This window comes from Syngnathus acus, chromosome 2 (genome assembly GCF_901709675.1).
Source record: "Syngnathus acus chromosome 2, fSynAcu1.2, whole genome shotgun sequence".
NCBI classification, from domain to species: domain Eukaryota; kingdom Metazoa; phylum Chordata; class Actinopteri; order Syngnathiformes; family Syngnathidae; genus Syngnathus; species Syngnathus acus.
The window spans coordinates 9,297,803-9,318,348 of NC_051088.1; the positions used below are offsets into that span (position 1 = coordinate 9,297,803).

Here is a 20,546-nt window from a genome sequence, read left to right on the forward strand (position 1 = left end):
AAAGGGCAGGTGCTTACTTGATGACGGGCGTGTGGAGGCTGTGAAGGCGGCAGTACAATCTGACACCCTTAAAGAGAAGAACCACAGGGCCGTTGACTCAGAGAACATTACACACCTTTCATAAACAAGCACAGAAATGGCTTCAACGCCGGAAATTTTTAGCTGAGGTGCCCCGAGGCCAGTCTTTCAGAGAGCATATCTCAACCCTAATGTTGCCAAATCAGATTAAAGAGCAGCAATGGGTGCCAGAAGGGATACACAGAAGTGATCATCTTGTTAATGTTTGATTTGAAAAAAGTACACAGCGAGAGGATGACGACAAAAATGGGATACCTTAGACATGATGTCCTCCAGCTCGCTGCGGGCCTTGTAGGTGCCGTCGTCGTAGCGGAAACGGTACAAAACCTGCTCGTTTTTGAACTGATGCTTATCTGATACTGAAATGACACACGGGAGGGGGGGACGGGGTGTTCCAATTTCAGTCATGTGTAAATATTTTCTTACAAATATTGAGAATTTTAAAATATAGAAAATATCGGTTCGTATAATCTTGGAACAGATTCCGGATTGCACTGGATTGTTGATCAAATCTCATAGGAAAAACGGTGTCCACTGACGTAATGTTAAGAAGCAAAGCGATAGCTTCAGGGGAAACCGCAGTTATAAATTCACGACTGGGCTCAAATGTTCACCTTGGCAGACACTTATTAATTTCCATAAACATCCTCCAAGCAATTTATTGCATTCAAATCTAATTCTGGCTTCCACTGAATGCATCACAGAAACTGGAAAATAACAAATATTTTGTCCAACACTGAAGACACCACAACAAACAAGCTGCTGGTTTTCATCATCTAAACCAAAGGAATGTGTCGGGAAAACAGTTGTTATGACGTGTCAAATATGAGATTGAGAGTTTGTCAGATGAACAGTTCAGCTCTTATGGTTGTGGTGCTACTAAATGTACAGCTGATGAAAACTGAGAAAATCTTAAGTGCCTTCCTTGTAAATGTTGAACCCGTGCATGACCCACATTACATGTCAGGGTCGACCCCATTTATTGACACCAACTGTGCTAGGCCGGAATCTTGCCCAAAACCTCAGTGTAAAGCCACAGAAGCCAGCATGTCATCACTGCATCTCCCTATGGGGGTTAGCCACAGTGACGGTAGACTTCAGGGGGATTTTCCATGAGAAACTTAAAAAAAACACTGGGAGCTGGACAGGAGACCCTTGAGCACCAATGTGGATCACTTTATTCGTACATTATTTATAGCTGCTTATTTGTCTTTCATTGCCTGATGCATTATTCAGGTAAGTGGAGCTGCAAATGTCATGAGAAAGTTTTCAGTGTGGCGAGAAAATTGCAAAGAAAGGCTTGGGTGAAATCTGCTGCTCCACTTGAACTGGATTTTTGATATCGTCAGTGAAATAACTGAAGCAGGGAAGTGAGAATGCAGTCCAAATTTGGATCGGCATCAGATTGCAGACTTTCATAGGTGCCCACCTCATTCGTATGCATAAATTTTAATAATACGACTCATGCATGATTAAGTGAGGGCAGACCGCCATTAATGTTTGATTTTTTTTTTCTTCTGAAAAATTGCTCCCTCTATCCCAGATACATTCAAGATCACCTGCGAAATTGAATGTCACGAGGTTGAACGTCTAGCAGCCCAGAAAATATCATTGTTTTCAAACACGAACACACACACACCAACAAAAACATGAGGAAGTTATGGAAATTGTCAGAAAAATGTATTTCTCCCATAAAAGATTCCTTAGCAAGTTCCAACCTTTTCCAAAGATATCTTAAAAATGAATTTGCTTAAAATGTCTTTGTAACTAAAACGGCAATGAAAACAAGTTTCTTGGCGGAGATATGTAAATAAAAACATAGGATGAAAATTAAGCAAATAACTTTTGGTGTGTGTGGACAAAACAAAAAAGGACAAATAAACGCAAGAACAAAGAGGGAAAGGAAGTCAGTCTTGTGTTGAAATCTCACCATGGTGAATGATGCCATTTTCCAACAAGGCTTGTCCGAGGTTGACCCCTTCGTCGGGTTTACTGATCTCGCCGCTCTCGATCAGCCACGATACAAACTCGCTGAGAAAAACAAAGAGAAAGGAGTCAATGATGGATTTTTTTTTTAACTCACACAGAACTGTATTGCTTTATTTTGATTCTTGTGGGATGATTTTAGGGAGGGACAGGTATTGGCTTCAGAAATAATTAGAGCCTTGAGTTCAACTGCTGATTGCACCAATTGCCAATTATGGATCGTGAATCAATTTGGATCATTTCAGCAAGCTGCTTAGTCATTTTATTCACACATTTAGAAGCCACTCACTTCATCAGTTAAACACGTTGCCTTCTGAAACAAATCAACATGTTAACTGTCAGGACTTCCCATCAAAGCGAATTCTACTATTTGGAGTGGGGGAGTTCATCTCCTAAGACTCCAGCGGAGACAGGGTAGCAGCTGGAGGCGCTTTGAATTTGTGAGAGGAAAAAAGCACTTTTAGTAATGCGGCAGCAGCAGCACCGCTCACTTGGGTGGTAAAGACGCAACAATATTTGTGGTGCAGTGATGCATCCCGCGCCAAAAGAAACTGAGCGGACGCGAAGAGTCCAACTGTTTCTGTTGGATCCTGTCAACATTTCTTCAAGCATTAACTGTGAAAAAGCAGATGAAGATGTTTTGAGTAGTAAGCATCTTTTTGCCCAAAGCTTTGTCTCTATATGACAACAAGCGCAATGCATTATTGACTATGCTATTGACCGCTAAATGGCTCTTGTCTGCTCATGGGAAGGGCAGCCCATACGAGGCAGCGTTTTTCTTCTGCGTAAAAACCCAGAAAAGTGCAAACAAACCAGAAAAAGAAAACTAGGGGAGCAATCAGAGCATCCGCCATACATACTTTTAACTGAAATTTTGGGGATCTAGAAACATATATGCTATGCTACCTTTACTTTCCCATAGATGTGAATGTGAGTGTGCATTATTGTTGATATAAACACTATGTGCACAGTGATTGACAAATCAAGGCCAAAATCAAATTCAACCCACAAAGCCACAAAGTAAACTAACAAAGTGATCAGCACCAAAATGAAAACATATCGTTGGCAGACGGTCGTTCCACATTTGCATATCAAAATGCACATGGATAAGGTTAATGTGTCATCCAGTAGGATCACAAAATCCACTCTGAACCCTACAACCAAGGTATGAGCGCCAACATTTGTCTTTCCAAGTCAGTCATAATTTAATAAAATGAAAAAACTATATTGCACATATAAAACTGTGATATTATTGCCACTTACATTAGTAGTCTTTAGATTTAATGTCAGCCGGGCATGTATGGAAATAAAAAATGATTTTGTTCTTTTGATTCTTGAATCGACTCAGTCTGCTTGCATCACTTGATCTTAGGACACGAGCGCATGCATGCACATGTGTGTATGTGTGCTTGTATACAATAATAATGAGGCAATATTAATGCATTTACATTTAAATTATGCTTTCAGGCATCGGTGTAATGTATGTGGCCGCTCCCTTAGTGAGTATACACAAAACAAACACACCTAGCTGCGATGGCAAGTGTGTGCATGCACGTCGAGGATGCAAGAGAAGAGAGCGGACACCTTGAACCATCTGCCATGGCAACCTTTGTCGAGAGCCCGCAGCACAAAAGTTGCACTTGATCATAATTAATTTCTCTGACCAGGGAAGAGCCAGGTGCGTCCGATGTCTCTCGGGTCCACGTTTGTCGCATTTGGGTGCCTCTTTGTTCGTGAACGTTCACATCAAGGCCGGTGACTGGTAATCAAAGTTGACAGCGAACTCAAGTGCGTGTAGGTGCTATGCAAAATTCATTTGGGTTACAGTGCTGTTATAGAAATTATCACGATGACCATGATTGCTAATGGTGTGTGTGTGTGCGTGTGTAAAAAAAGCACAGGTAGCTTTCCACCACCACACAGTGAATGATGGACGACAAGGATAATGGCTTGGTGCGTTTCATCCATGCATGTTGTTTGGCCTTGAACCAATCATGAATATGGTCATATTGCATTTTGTTCTGATATTCTCAGGACTATAATGTACAGTATACCGAGTTAGACAATGCTTGCTGCTGTTTTTACAAACCTGTACGTCAAGTAACCCAGTCGCCCTTCTAGGATGAACAAAGTTTTTACTGAGTAAAATGAACGCTAGTGCCAATCAGATGAAAGCTGAAAGGAATTTGGACATTATGCCATTTATCCCCACAAGTTGTTTTCTTAGCATGAAAAAGAAAGGAAAAAAATTATACTAGGACAGTGTTAATGTGTATTAACGCTGACAAAGATCAGTTAGACGATGACATTTTGCTATCAGGGCAGCAGGCTGTTATCAAAGCGGCCACTCTATTTAATTAAATAAGTCTGCAGGCACCGGCTGCTGGCCGTTGGACAGTAAGACGAATGCACAGAGCAGATACTAGTTGCCCTCGTCAACTGCACTTGACACGGTGATGAAGTGAGGACAGCGCGGACTTGCAGGAGGAGAGAAAGCTCACGTCGACTAACATTACAATTTGAACTCGATTGAAAGCGACTGCCGGCGCTGAGCTGTGACATACAAGTGGACGGGCAGAACATGATAATTATGACTCACAATTTTAAAATAGTGGGCCGCGATGGGAACAAACGGAACCGGTGGCACATTCAGTTAAAGGGCAGAGAGAGCAGAGTGCTGCCAGAGGCCCATCATAACCATCCCGCTCTTTTAGAACTATATTTATTTCTCTTTTATTTGGATCCAACTCATTAAATCATATTATTGTACTTTGGTTCTTTAAATCATATTGGAAGTCAACAAAGACCAATGTTTTGCTAGTATGTGCTCTGCTATGAAAGGGTTCTTATTACGCTTCACAAACAAGCCAGCCGAATTACTTATGCTATTTGTATTCAGAGGACATCGTGTAATGTCCCTGAGGAAATTGTTGATTGGAAAACAACAAGCAATTTTTTATTTGTCTTTTTCTTATTTGGTTCTGCTACATTTAAAAACATAATTCCTATTGTGCATTTGTATTTATGTTGGAACTATGATTGTCTTTCTTGACCCTAGATAGTAGGGGTGTCTTGGCCATCAGGAATTTCGGGTGTTTTCCCGAACAGCCGGTCTATTTCTATATATTTGCAATGGATTTTTCTATCAACATGATAAATCAGTTCCCTGCCGAATATGATGTGTTTGACCAGAGAGCTTTCATGTAATATTCTACCAACAGCCATATACGGTATATCCATAGTTTCAAAACTGTTACACTTGAATATATTTGCATTCTGTGTTATTATTTGTGTTTTCCTCTGTTAACCATGTTTCAGTTTTAATGGTGGTTTCATTGACTTAGTTGTAATGTCTTCTGTTATTTTGTCTTTTTCTTCTATCAACAAGGTTTGTTTTTTTACAACAAAGAACATAGTGGTTCATACTGACTAATTTTATTTTTGGTTCACCCAAGTTGGAACTTGTCTGTGGTGAAAGAAGCAGACTACAAATGACCAGTTCATTGACTGAGGACAAAACTCAAAATTTAACAGGGTTATGTCCTGATTTATGTTGTGTGGAACGGCCCAGCCCAGCCCATGTAGTCATGCAAATAAAAAGTCTATGTCTGGAGTGTGTAAAGCAGCCAATCCAAGCTAACTTTAATGAAATTGGAAAAATAAGGCAAGTAAGCACTCATCACAGTAACGTTGATGAAATGTCAATGACATTTAGAGTTGTCATATTGCAGACAGTCCTGCCCATGTTTTGGTTTTCATTTACTTTTCTTGTTATAACAGTCTCACAGAGTTTCATTTGTCGGTCTCCAAGACAAGTTCGAAAAGGCTCTTTTTATTTATTTGTGCTACAAAAACCTGAATGAAAGAGGGACCGCCTCAGTTTGAGGTCTCCTGGTGGTAAAAGTCTGGTTGGTACCAGTTATTATTCATGATGTCAGATTGGCCTCACTTTTCGGGAAGACTTGGACTAAGGATTTGGCTTGAGATGAAGGAAAGGCTTTGGAATAAAAAGCCAAAGCAGAGGTAGAGGATATAGAGGATGTAGGGAAGACAGAGGAAATCTTGCCAAGACTTTCCAGGAAGACTGAATACAAGCGTGCTTGTGAAAAGCACTGCGGCATTCTTGCACTCACTTTCCCATGAAGCACTTGGGCACAATGCTGAGCTTCCTGCGTCTGTCCTTAATGAGGTGCCGGCTCTTGGTCATCATCATGTGATAGAGCTTCTCTCCTTTCTCCGCTATCATCACATAAGCATCCCGCTCCATTCCGAGTTTGAGACCTACATGAAGTAACAGAGAGAAAAGATGACACAGCATTAAGAAAAATAATTCGATGATTAAATAAATGCAGGAGTTGTACGATGAGACTTTTCCCAAAGTTTTATAGAAAATCCCACTTCCGTAATTATTGACATGCAATGTGGGTACATTAGTGTGACAGAGGTAGGAAAAGGCCACATTTGATGAGGACAAATGAGGTTAAAAAGTTAAAATGTGTATGTATCATGGTTTTATAGTGAATTTGAATTGTATAACTGATGATACATTTAATAAGAATGGGATTTTAAACGAAGGGTCGGCTATCAATGTGGCATTTCAAACTAGGGTTTGTGATCCAGAGTAGAGTTTCAAACTAGATTTAGGATTTCAAAGTAGGATTTCTGCTTGGAACCCAGCGTTAAATATGCCAATAGGTAAAATATGTTAAAATATTAAGTAAATGTAGGTTTTTGGCTTTTGGTTATGGCTAAACTATAGTTATCGTCAAATCCAATTCACAGATGTATGCGCTACATTTGTGTAAATTGCACTTTGAGAGACCCATTGCCTGCTGTACTACCCTATTTCAGACAGCCTTCCTCAAAGCAACGAACAAAGCAGGTCTTGGGTCTATTTGAAGAAACAAGCACATCTGAACTTCCCAGCCGCTTGTATTGATACCATGCCAAACTTTCATCTTGACAAAAAAAAATAATAAGAACAATCCCAGATGTTAGTTCCAACTGAGCAAGATATTTCTTGAGACAAGGTTGAGGAGGGCATTGTGATTGGGATCTTGTTTTTGTGTTGATGTGATTGCATGGCTTGTATACAGCAAAGAATGTACTGTGAGGGCCTATTGTGAGTTGCACTGCCCCTCCATTTTTGGACCTCCTTCCTTGTGGGTTTTGGTGAACTTCTGAACCGCATTGTGAAATTGTCTGTCATTTGCTCACCATAAGCCTGAGACTCAAAAAGAAACTCAAGTCTATTCAAAGGGCACATCCAACACAACATGAATATCATCATTCTGATGCCTTTGTCAAAATGTGAACATATCTACCATCTACCAACAACAGTTATGAACTGAGTTGTACTTCTGAGGTTCCAGTGAATATAAATAGTAACAAAAATATTTTCCCAGGGTAGCTTGTGTTTTTTTAGCCTCAATCCCAATGTTAATAATATTTAAAGAAGTGCTGTAATGCAGAACTGAATTTCACCAAAGTTTCGTTCTGCTTACTTTTCAGTTTGCAGCGTGAAATTAAATGTATTTATGCGTGACGACCTTTGTGGAAAAAAAGGACCAAATTAGTATTTCAATTGTGTGTTAAGACAACTTGAAAACTCACAATTACAGGAGAAGCACCCCAATCAAGTGAAGAAAAATTAACAATTAAATAAATAATTATAAGGATGGAAACTCAAACTTTTTTGGGGTTCTTAAAGCGGAATTTCCCAGAGCTGTATTATAATGTGTGCTTTATATGCCTGTCAAACGAAATCAAACAATCTTAATATTCCTTCGTTTTATTGAAAAGCGATCAAATGTGCGCGACAAGTGTTGGATTGCGATTTTAAGTTTTTTTTTTAAGATTTTAAGATAAGAGGGACAAAAAGAATGAATAAAAAGTCTATATGTCCACTGAGTCTTAAGTGGTTGTACTGGCGGACCGTGATGGTTGCTGGGTTCTGTTACGTGTGACAGCAGCTGAAGAACAATGACTGTTATTGAGCAACACACGGGGGTCTTTTCAGTGCAGAGACCTCTCAGCTTCTTGTCCAGCTGCCATAGTTTGTCTTGAGCTGCTGTTTGTCATCTTTCACTTCCCAGCATGACCTAATCACATTATATAAGGAGGCTGTTCTCACGAGAATTCAGTGGGATATACTTCAGAACGTCAGGCACCATAATTAGTAGAATCAGACACGTTTGTTTGGGATAATGTTACGAAAATAATTTAATTGTGTGTGTGTGTGGTGGGGGGGTCGCTGCATGAATTGTCATAAATACAGGTAATGTAATGTGGCTGGCTCACAGTTCCTAAACAATTGTGCTCTTTTAGAACGATTGATTGCAGCCACGTGCGAGCGCAGTAAAAACACACAAGATGTATCAGGTGAAATGTCAGGCTTTGTTGAAACAAACCTTAGAATGAAAGACCAAAATAAAGAGGCTCACAGAAAGGTAAGCCGACAGTGAGAAGTGTACACTGTCAAAAGGGACGCGCAAGTGGAAACGGGGCGCTGTGACCGATCGGGCATCTGTTAGCCTCAGGTCGGTTTCCGCCGGCTCGTAATCTAACACCGCAAGCTGCCGCACACTCCTGTGTGCGTATTCATCACACTATCAGATCTGACGTTGTTAAAATCTGTTGTGGGTGATTATTCAACATATTACAGATTACAGATTACAAAATCAAATTTACCATCTTGTGAAATGTGATCCGTTGACCAAATCCCATCCAAACAATCAGATTTTTATTTTTTTTTAAGCCATCAATACTATCGGGTGGCCTTTTATGTTGCATGACAAATCTGGTTATAGCCATTCACAGTGTGTAATACACATAATATTATCACGACAGATGGCCCGCAACACACAGGTGGAAACACTTTTTAAGGCAAAGGACGGATGAAAATGACAGCGTAAACACAATTTAGGGTGACAAAAGCAGGTTAAATGGTCAAGCTCAAATCCGGTTTTGTTCCGTCAATCCTGAAGGAGACTAACATTTTGATCTTCTCACAAAACAGAATGTTTGACCTACATCTTGGTATCCAAACAAACTAAAAGCACAAACTATTTTCAGCACCTTAATGCTAATTTGATGAAAGCTAGGATTGGCCAGGCAGCTTATTCAACCATGTAACACGCAATAATGGACATTTAATTTTGACTGAAGCAAAATGTCATGCCACCTTAAAGCGTCATATTTCTTTCCAAAACTCATGTTCAAGGTGGAACACCACCACAGGACGCAACATTGATATTTCAGGACAAAATTACATCCAATCATTAATTTGTCACCTGAGGGAGCAAAAGGCCTTCCCCAAAGTTGACTGCACTGCATTGTCCATCATGATATTTTAGTGAGTCTCATGAAAAAGTTTATTTTTTTCTTCCACCAGCGACTGGCTGCAAAAGGTTACTCACTCTCTCTCTGCTCTCTCTCCCTCAAGATGGCATCCAGCCACTTCTGCTTATCCTCCGCTGTTTTGGCCATGCAGACAAACCACTTGTTTTTCGCTGTGTTGTGGATTTTCCAGCCATTGGTCACGGTGTAGTTGTTGCTGTGATAATCCGCTGTGGAGGGAAGAAAAACCCCACACATTTAGAAATACAAGTTGAATGAATCAAATTAACAAAAATGATGGTCCTCTAACAACAAACCAAAGCAAATCAAGACAACAAATAAGAATACAAACGCAAATTTTACTGCTCTCTTCACCGACTGGAATGTAGTAACCAAGATGATTTGATTTTCGGACAAGTGCCATGCGCTAAACAGTGGCGTTTACAGTATATACGGTAATCTAAATAATTAATGGCCTCCGATAATGGGCTATATTAGCCTCATGGGCAGAAGTCACATAAATACTTGACATACTTGAAGCCCAGTAGGGAGTAGCTCCAGTAGTATTGGGAGAAGCAAATGTCGGCTTGGGTGTGCACATACACTGGGGGAGCGTTTTGCTTCTGGTGGAAATCAATAGAAACGCTGACATCTGGTCACGTTTAGGAGCCCTTAGGGACATTTTTAACTTTTACCTTAGAAGCTAAAACTTCCCTTCTGAAACTAGAATACTCTGCCTTATCTTATTCAACTCAGGAATTAGTTATCTGTTACGTATTTAGGCCAGATATGTAAGCAGTTAATATCTTAGCAGATAAGATTTCACAAATAGTCTAAACACTTATTATGTGAGGGGAATGGAAAAAAAAAAAGAAAGAGGAAGCACGTGATAGGGAGGAAGACAGTGTTTCTAAATCGCCACACGCATTTTCACAACAGTGCCGGCCGGCTGAATCGCACTGATAGGCGAACCACATCCAGCCCACAGATGAGGTGTTGGCTTTCCGCATTAATCAGTATGCACATTTCTCACTGAGCTGGAGGTAACGATTGCACTGCAGACTCATAACCACACCTTAAACGGAATATTGGACATCAAACAGGAGGTTGTGCGCGACATCCTCTGTGAAACGACAACACCCCACCCAAACAGTCAGCAAGTATCAGTTTCATAGTACCTATTGTAATCCTGAAAGACCAAATTCAGGAACAAAGAAGTTTATTTTTTATTTTTAATGACTCTATGGGGTGAAAAATTCAAAATTTCATCAAAAAGGGAACTACTAAAGTGAGGGGAAGTAAATTTACATAGACAGAAAGTGTGTTTATGAAAGTATACAACATGCTACTACCCAAACCTGGATGGTTCAAGAGGTCTACTGCCATTCTATTTGTTACGTGACAGTGATTTAATGAAGAGTTTAGATTTCAATGACGGAATAACCAGTCAAGCCCACAATCTGAGTAAGAGAGTCTGAATGCAACATTGCTGAGTAAACACCAACCTGTTCCATCTTCCACATTTTCCACCTCCATCACCTCCGTGTTGATTCTGCCCCTGAACACATAGAGAGGACCGTTGATAGACTTGGTCCTCTTGGTGGACTTTTTGCCAGAAACCCTAGGAAATGAGACAGCGCTGTGGTTACACTCAACACGAAAAACATCCGGGGGTGGCAGTGAAACAGCGTCTGCAACACTTGCACATTCATGCAAACATTCACAAAAATGAAGCGGGCATATCCTGCAGAAAAGAAAAATATATTTGTTCAAATGTTCCCCCCCCCATTCAGTTACACGGTCGATGGAGTGTACAGTAAACCTCCTCAACGGCTCTCTAAATGACCATTAGTTATTTCCTTCAATGACTATTTCTCACCTGGACTTCCTCTTGCAGTAGACCAAAAGATTATCAAACAAGAAGAAGACTCGCTCTTGAATATTCCCCGCTGAGATCTTCAAGAGATTTCCATGAAGCAGCAACTCTGTGCAGATGTCCGTCAAGTTAGTCCCCTGAAAGAAAAAAGAAAAATGTAATGAATGGGAATCATCTTGCAACCAACAGTTTGACTTGACGCTGGAAAAAAAACACTTTGTTTTTAATTGAATCATTTTAATGTACAAATCCCTAAATTTGTGACCATATGCTTGGCCATCCAGCACTTAATGTAAATGTCATCAGGCCGCAGCTGTAATGCAAGGAATGCACTAAACATCGTAGTCAATGGGGGTTACCTTGCTCTATATTTTCCTCAGGGAAACGTAAATCCCATTTTAGGAGGGGGTGGAGACTAAGCCTTCAATTCTGCACTTAGAAAGGACCCTAAATGCACCAGTACATCCGTTCACAGAAAAGTGACACGTTGGTGGAAGTGTCATGGTTACAAACATATATTTTAAATGAATGTTTCAATTGCGTTTAGAAAGATATGTATGCCCTAATTACCGATCTTAAACTACCAACAAGCACAACTGAGCTCATCGTAAAAAGTCAAGCGCTCCCATTAACCTTATATTGTAAGGACAAACTCACATATTAGATTCAGAAGACAAAACAAGGCCCGCCGAAATTGAAAGCTCATCAGGTCTCATTACTCATTGTAAAAGGGCTGATTCAACTCTTAATCATCCGGAACTAAATATACCCATGTGTGGACACCACCCTAGGCACATTTACATCAGATTTGGACCACACTGCGGTCTTTCATGTTTGGACACCGTGGAAACCCCCTCGACCGGCCACGCCTGTGCTCAAGTGTCAGTTATTGCGTCCCGCGGGGATGTTTTTATGATGGAAGGTCATCAGTCACAAGTATGGAGAGACACACTGAGAAGGTTGGCTGAGGCTAAGCACGAGATTGTGTATCAGACTACGATCGATTGAACCTCATGTTAACTGCACTGAATTAAAATGTGTGGGCATGTGCATGCATTTGTGTGTAATGTATCTGGACCCGATTGGGTGCGAGTGGACTGGGCTTCCATTAAGGCTGCAGGTGAATAGCCTAAAGAGAGTCTACTGAGAGAAGAAAACAAGACACTAATGCTGTTAGGGATTGGTGGGGAGTGGATGTCTTTCTGAGTATATCACGCTGATGTACAGATGAGCAAGACAATGCCTGTGTTCAAACACAAGATTATATGATCCATTTGATCCTGTTGGGTGCTGACGCTATTGTGGGCATGTACGTAGATGCTATCCGTGCAATGAAAAATGGGAATCCGGCTATTAAACAAATTCTGTTAAGGGTACGCAACAGCGAAGGAGTACAACCTAGAACATAAAAATAACAGTCAAGAGTATATTTATGCCGGACCGGTTGGTGACTGTTGGGAGTAGACACTGAAAGATAAAAAAATTAAACCTTGTTGTGTCCTCATTTTACCTGCAATTTCATCTTAACGGCTCCCGCATGCAATGTTAATGAGATAGCTGCATTTTCCAATAGTTTGCTACTTTGGGACTTATACAATCCACAAGAAGCATAAAGAAAATGGATTGGGATAGTTTTTTGTGCAGGAGTATCAAAAGATTTTTATTAGGCCTATAGTATTTATTGACATATCCTCTTTACAGAGGATTTTTTTGATTTTCTATTTTATAGTCACCAGTGATCATGGTCAAATGTTGACATTTTTGTGGAGAGGAAATTCAAGGTAGATGGTGGTTTGGTTTTGGCATGCACACAGTAGGATGTACTAGTGAGGCCCACTCTCAGGGTCCATCCTTCCGTTTTTGTTTTTGCCTCTCTTCCCTTCAAAGGTCCCCTCATAGAACCACCCCCAAGTTCTGGTAAGGCTAGCGTTCTGCATCCTCCATCTCTTCTGATTGGGCAGAATGCCTGTTGGCATCCCCCTTGGCACCCTGTGTAGGTGGATTGTCCCTGTGGTGCCTCCTAAGACAAGGCCTCCGTTGTGGTGGGTGAGGGAGGCGTGAAAAATGCACTGGACCCTTCATTCGGCTCCCAAGCCCCATCCGTGCCCCTGCTGCAGGCTCTTGGCTACGGTGGCAATTAACTCTTTAGGATCGTATTTATTGTTGGTATGCACTATATAGAAATGTGTGATCTCTCCTTGTTTTATTTGTCAGTGATGCAAAACTTCTTACAACATTCTTGGACCTCTTCAGGTATCGTATGAAAAATCTGTCCAGCGCTCGATTTTGCATAGTCGTTCACAAGCCTCCATGGTGACATTCATTTGGAATGTTTTGCCAACACAATTGTATGTGATGCAGTATTTTGCTATATTACTGTAAATAGTTCTCACTTTCAGAGTGCAATTTTGCACCCCCCGACTCAACACAAATCTATTTTTTCCAAAACCCTATGAGAAGAAGGGTGTTTATGTGTTTATTCTTTTCCTTAATGTTACGGTCTAAGCTCAATGATGTGGTTCAGCACTAAGCTGTCTCCCCTTTTTTGTACCTAATTAGGGACAAAAAGATTGAGACAAAAATTAACCAATTTACGGTGGGGCAACACTTTCCCACTGCAACTTTTTCTCCTCCATTTGGGGTGGTGGGTTGCCACTTCAAGCGAGCATATCTAAAAGTTGTAGGCGGAGAGTGCAGATGCCATGGAAATACATATCCTTTCTGTCCTACTACAGACAGCCTCCACGTTTTACTACACCCAATTACGTACTGCCAGCTTTGGTTGCTTCCACCCCCTTTCACTATAGCCGACTCGGTCAACTGCTCTGTAACTGCCGCGGCAAATTTTTGGACGGTTTGAAAATCTTGGCAGGAATCCATTTCAATCACAGAGTGTCACATCTGGCCATGCCACCCCCCCACGTTGTCTCACGACCATCCAGTTGTGTCCAGGGTGGCCTGAAACTTTAGGAACAAAGTGCCAAATGCAGCAGAACATGCTGTGGTTTTAGTTACCCCTTGTACAGTCTTTTTAGTGACACAAGTGAGAATCAGGTGTGAATGGGAATGTTTTAAAAAGGAATATGTCAAAGGGGAAGCATACCATGGGAATTTTCTTCATTTCCAACACTTCCCCCACACATTTCCCAACCTGATTACAATTGTCACGCTTTCACTCGGGCCTCACTCTGCTGTCACTCTGCTGTCCTTGTTCTCACCTCCCAGCCTTCAATGTGAGACTGCAGCTGTTCCAGGGCTTCCAGTTTCTCCATCTGCCGCTTAGTCTCATTGATGTTGGAGCAGACCGCCTTCATGGCCTGCAGAGCCTCCTCTACAGCGGGATAGTCAGCATGCTTCTTAGGGGTCCGCTTCAGTAACTCCTGTAGTGGATAAACGGGAGGAGCCGGGGGAGATTTAGAAACAAGACGTTCTGTTTGTCAGCAGAAAATAATTACTACAGCATAAACTACAATTAGTATCTTGATAGCTACCAGACACGTTCTTATCAAGATCTTCCATTTCTGATTTTCCTTCAGCAAATTCAAATAAAAGCTGGTTTGACTTACCTTAGCAAAGTCATCAGATAAAATGGATATCCTTCATTATGTCTGTCATTATAATTACCACTCAATTTAAAAGTAATAGAAATATAGTGTTGCACAATGATAACATCTTAACTCAACAGAATATGGCATGTCATGTACAGTTAAATGATCAACATCTGGTCAAAATGTTGCACGCAACAGTCAAACCAGGCCAGACAATGACAGTATCTAACACTTTGCGCAGACAATTAAAAGTTGGATATACAGTAAATATCAATGTTAAAAATGAAATGTTAAAAAAGCAAGTCACTGGTAATTCAGATTTGAGTGGGTTTTGACCTTCAGCAGAAGAGGGTACTTGCAGATCCTCTGGATGGGAGTGAGAAGATAGCCCTCTAATGGAATATCTGTGCTCTTCTTCCCTCCCAGTAGCATACAGTGCTGTGGAAGAGGCAAATATGCATGCAAGTGAACATACAATTAACATGAAGCATAGGTGAGCTCTGTAGCACTCATACTTTTAAAACAGAAAACAGAAAGGAATGGTCTGATACGCAAATAAATCTCAGGTCAGCGGTCTGCTGTTGTGTTGCTGTCACTCAACATGGACAAATTGGCAGAAGTAGAATCATTCTCTATTCTTAACTTCTCAATTTCATTTTGAGTGTGATTCCAGAAAAGTATGCAATGAAACTCCAGCTGATGTCAAAGTTCTTGCTTGCAGAGTCAACCACGTTCCATGAAAAGAATAGTGGCAGACTTAAAAACAAACCAACAAAATGTTTTCCTTCTCACTATCTGAATGCATTGCTTATAATGGATAAGGAAAATACATGGAAAGCTGTATCTGTATTGTTACTGTGTTGTCCACTCCCCAAAAAATAGCTTTAATCATTGTAATCATTTCTTTTTTTGTTTGCATTTGACTGGAAAACTTTGAGCTTGGACTCTTTACCCACAGCCTTCAGTGCAGCATTTGTTTCTGTTCTTCTTTCTCTTTCAGCAATGACCTATGATAATTGTTCTCGTTTCATTTCAGAACAGCAATGTGTAACATCGCTAGTTACAGAGCTGTAATCTGTTCTTGTTGAGGAGAAAAGTTAGGGATGTGGCGCATTTTCCAAATACCTTTCTTTCTACACAAATTGTTACATGTTTACACAGCGCTAACCATGCCCGAGGTCAAAAGCATGCATAGAACAATTATTTTTTTATCAATGAAAAAGAATTTGGGTCATGCAATTTTCATTGTTACAAAAACGCTTCTTTAAACCAAATTGTGGTGCGAAGAGTGGCATTGATTTTACTTAAATTCTTAGAAATTATACTAAACCACAACATCCTGTCACAATGACTTTAACAGAAATCCTGCGCCTTTATGTCAGCTTCCTCCACCACTCCTGTCACATCTTTAGTTTGATTTGGGCTGCTGACAAGACAACTAAAAGTATATCAACCATTTTACCATTCCAAATTTCCGTTACAGCTTATCTTTATTAGGATAGTGGCGGTTGCTGGAGTCTAAGCCATCTGATTTTAAGCAAGAGGCGGAGTACAACCTGGACTGGACACCAAACAATATTGGGGCTTATATACATAAACAAACACAGACATGAATAAGCAAAATGTCCCCTTATGTTTCCAATGACCCCCGTAGTGTCTTTCCTAGGAGAGTACTAGAGACCACATCTGCTTGTGGCTCCCAAATCTCGAAAATAGGAGGCCTTTAGTAATCGGGCTCCTCACCGGTGGTGCCTTCTTCCAGATTCTTCCCAATTCAGTCTGGTAGGCAGACTCTATATTTAAGAGCAAGCCTCCATTTTGGTGAAGCTTATACTGTAGTTAAGGCTGGCTCAGGCTTGTCTTGAATAATCTCTTTGTTATCCTGCCATAGGCCTTCAACTGTTTGGGGATTTCCCATGGTGCACCAAGCTGCTCTGATTTTGACACCATCATGATGCCATTTCAGAAGTGTTTTTTGTAGCACTAGTCACATTACACTTTCATTTTTCTATGTGTAATCTCACTACAAAGTAGAGTAAGGCAAAAGGGGTAATCAGTAAATCTGAAGTGGATTATTTCTACTTCCATAATCTCTTACGGGAGGATTACAACGTAAAAATTGACAAATTAGAGGTCAGACAATTTTAATCTCAGAGGTACAAAGCCAATCAAGTGAAGCGCTTCGCTCTACGACTATTACAATTATTTCTCGCACTGCTGAATTGTATTGTGTATTGTTCATTGCTTGACAAGCCCAATTTTGCTCAATCCCACTGGTCGAAGCGGACGGCTGCCCAATGCATTGGTTCTGTTGAAGGTTTTTCCTTTTGCGTCTTCAAAGTACTTGTTTGTCCAAAGTATTTTTGTATATGGATGTCTTTATATATATGAAAAGATAAATTGGCACTATACATTTCCTCTGCTTTGAACTGAAGCCAACTGATTTAAATTGGTGGTTGTGCAGCCTTTGTGCGGGTGAATAAATTCCTTAAAACCCCCCCACCGCACGCACGCACACTCATGCAGACGATCTAGTATCTCTATTGAACACCCCACTTTCTAAATCCAATCAAGTGCACCGCTTCGCTCTTTTTTTTTCCTACTTGTTTATAATCTGCCAGCCTAAAGCTAGAACTCCCCCATTTCTTCTTTGGTTCTTCAGTCTGACCTCCTTTTCTGCTTTTAACTTCTCTTCTTCTCCTCCAAACTAATTAACATTATATTTTTACATGAAATTCCAGACGCTCGGTTTCCAATTTGCATGAATATCCTCACTTTCAGAGAAGGAAAATGACAAGGGAATTTAACACTGCAGAGAATGACCTGACACTGTAAAAGAAAAACCACTCAACCTGAACTAAAACACATGAAAACACTGCTTGGAAATGTATTCCAGTATGTTCTTTTGGGACAGGTGTCAATAAAGAAACATTCAACTAAAAAGCAAAGAAAATTCCAAATGCCCGAACTGTTGCTGCTTGGAATTTAGTTGTTGACACGTTAAAAAAATGTTATGCAACTTTGTTATGACCACGTGTTTTGTCAAAAATGCTGATGAAATGCCAAATAGCGGAATTCAACCTGTATCTTGTTTGTTTGACTCTGTGACAATGTTTCTGTTTTGCTGAAGCTTGCAAGACCAAGCCAATGGCATCCTCCGACCTCAATCTGGCACACATACTACATACGAATGATGTGAAGTAATTTGATGAACCTAAATGGAGGATCACTTAGCCGCAACAAAGACTGATCAGTAATTCCAAAGTCAACACCAACATTGTTACTCTGATCCCGCTGTTTCCAGACTTACGGGTCAGAAGAAAGCCGCAGCGGCAACCATCTGGAAACAACAAACTCATGTACATCGGCTCATTCTACCAATCCCATCCCGGCTGCCAGCAATACGCAGCTGGCTGACCCCCGGCCCCCTATCTGCTCAGTCCCTACAAGTCTGCAGAAAATTTCCTCTGCAAATCCTGCTCACCACTTTGAGTTTATTGTCTGGGGCCCGGCGTTCGGGGTGTCAAAACATGGAAACAGCTGGCAGCGGAAACACTACAAGAGTATCACACAAAAGTGACCTTGATGGCAGTTGCATCCTGTCCAGGCAGGAAGAACCCCTAGGACCCTGCTATGGTCTCAGTCTCTTTATGCAAGTGTTAAAACATGGAAATGGAGTTGACATAATGAGAGGGAAAAAAAAGGAGGGAGATGATATTAGAAGAAATATATGAGGGGGAGATTTGGAGAGACAGATGATGATGATGATGATGGGAGTGGGTGGGAACAAATTGGGAACAAATGTAAGGACAAGCACCATTAAGGAACATATTACTCATAAAAGATACACAGTGCAGTTAAAGAGGGTAAAACTGGCTACTCACCAGGAGGAAAGTCCTGATGTGGGGTATCTTGTTTAGCTCCATGAGGAGCCGCAAAGCCTTCTCATGGTTGCTACAGTACTCGCCATAAACTGAGAAACTCTCCCTCTGCAAAATAGAAGAAAAAATACACAATAGGGATGACAGATCTTACACTTTTTTGCCAGTTGTTAATAATGACACATTGTCTTGTAAATGGTCTACCTCGAACAAACTTCTTTTTATGTCCTGTTTTTCATGTGTAAAGTGATACATTCATCATTCATTATTCACATAGCATTGGGGACACAACGCAGAGACACCATTGAGGCCACAATTGACCTCGTCTGCCTTCTGTTGCGAGCCCTTCTTATGTACCTAAAGTTAGCTACAATCCCTACAATGGGATACTATGAGTACTAACTGCACATGGTCCTCAAATATATGTCACTATAATTATTTGGATATCAAGGCAGCAGAATCTGCAATCATACAATTTGGGGCTGGACCTATATTTGGGTCAATTTTAAAATATGCTTTGGTTGTGTCGTGGTTTGGTGCCTTTCACACAGACAAAGCGAGTTTGAGTCCCGCTCTGTGCTCCAACCCTCAACCACAGGTCCGGACAAATATTAGTGGGTTGTTTCAAAAATGGCATTCAGGATTAAAAACTGTGCCAAATAAATCATGGGTTTGACTTGCTATGTACCAAATAAATTGTGACATCACTCAATCTGCAATAATCATTTGCACTCTCAATCATAATCAGCAGAGAAACCTTTTCTTGGATCAGTGCCTTTGCAGCTAAGTATGCTTAAGACTAAAGCGACCTGAAGGATTTTCTGTCCTTGGACGTCAACAAACAGTCGCCGCAAGTAGTGCCTTTCAATTGACTATGCTGAACGATGGTGAAAGACACCACTTGTGCTCAGAATAGCTCCCCAAGTCTTTGATAAACGTAAAGCTTTATTTAAATTCTTCTTCACTGGAATGTTTTTCCTAAAGCAAAACGAGAAGTTTGTGTCACGCTCTGAGAAGTGAAAGCATAATGGCTGTAGTTAAGAACGTATAATGACGTGAGTGTTGGAGGACTCGCAGAAGAGACGCCCAGATTGAGCAAATATTGACGCCTCAGATTTCGTGTCCAACATGCAATTACTTTTTGGACTTTGGAGAGGCGGGATTACCCTACGGGCAGAGTCTTCAACTCTGATTTCTTGACTCCAAAAGCTAGTTTTTGGTGCGGCTAAAAAAAACGAACCTGAAGTAACAATAACCGTGCCGATAAAGACGCTTCAAGGATGAAACGCTTTGTCTTTGAATATTAATGATCAGCCTTGATTGGCAGCCGGTCTTATGGAACAATGTGGGAGGTTAATCAAATCCCAGTCATGGTGTTGAACTCAGCCTGGGGTCAAGGGCTACGACCGGAGGGTGCCAGACGGGGGCGACCAATTGGCTGAAAGCTATCAGTGCTGAAGGTGACGAAGGTCGCGAGCTGCAAAAGGGGAGTGTAATTGATATGCAGCTACAAAGGGGGAAGCGCAGTACCTGCAAAGCACAACACATAAATACTGCGCCACACGTCAGCAGAAACATGATGTGAAAATTTTAGCCTTTTCACACTAGCTACATTTCATACAAACGTATTATTATTTTGGGAGAGCGTTGCCAGGTTGTGTCACAATTCATGTTGCTGAATAAAACAGTGGGCATTTTAAAGCTTTTTTAAAATAAGTTATACTTGTTTATTCTTATTTATACAGGACCTGAGTTGAAATTATGATGACGTTTGAAAATCTGCTTATAAATAGTACCAAAAGATGAGAAATGGGTTTTAGCTTTCCAGATAATTCTCGT

The 20,546-nt window shown here is 40.8% G+C and overlaps 1 protein-coding gene across 2 annotated transcripts in view; it reads right to left on the bottom strand.

The window, feature by feature from the left end:
• Window positions 1–20,546, bottom strand: part of prex1 (phosphatidylinositol-3,4,5-trisphosphate-dependent Rac exchange factor 1) — a 61,008-nt gene that overhangs the window by 24,286 nt on the left and 16,176 nt on the right. For both annotated transcript variants that reach the window (XM_037245986.1, XM_037245987.1), the window contains exons 4-13: window positions 18,711–18,815; window positions 15,163–15,264; window positions 14,497–14,658; window positions 11,282–11,415; window positions 10,908–11,023; window positions 9,483–9,632; window positions 6,198–6,345; window positions 2,009–2,109; window positions 334–437; window positions 18–67 (exon numbers count right to left, since the gene is read on the bottom strand). In XM_037245986.1, the coding sequence (XP_037101881.1) occupies window positions 18–67; window positions 334–437; window positions 2,009–2,109; window positions 6,198–6,345; window positions 9,483–9,632; window positions 10,908–11,023; window positions 11,282–11,415; window positions 14,497–14,658; window positions 15,163–15,264; window positions 18,711–18,815 (1,172 nt within the window). The remainder of the gene's footprint in view (window positions 1–17; window positions 68–333; window positions 438–2,008; window positions 2,110–6,197; window positions 6,346–9,482; window positions 9,633–10,907; window positions 11,024–11,281; window positions 11,416–14,496; window positions 14,659–15,162; window positions 15,265–18,710; window positions 18,816–20,546) is intronic.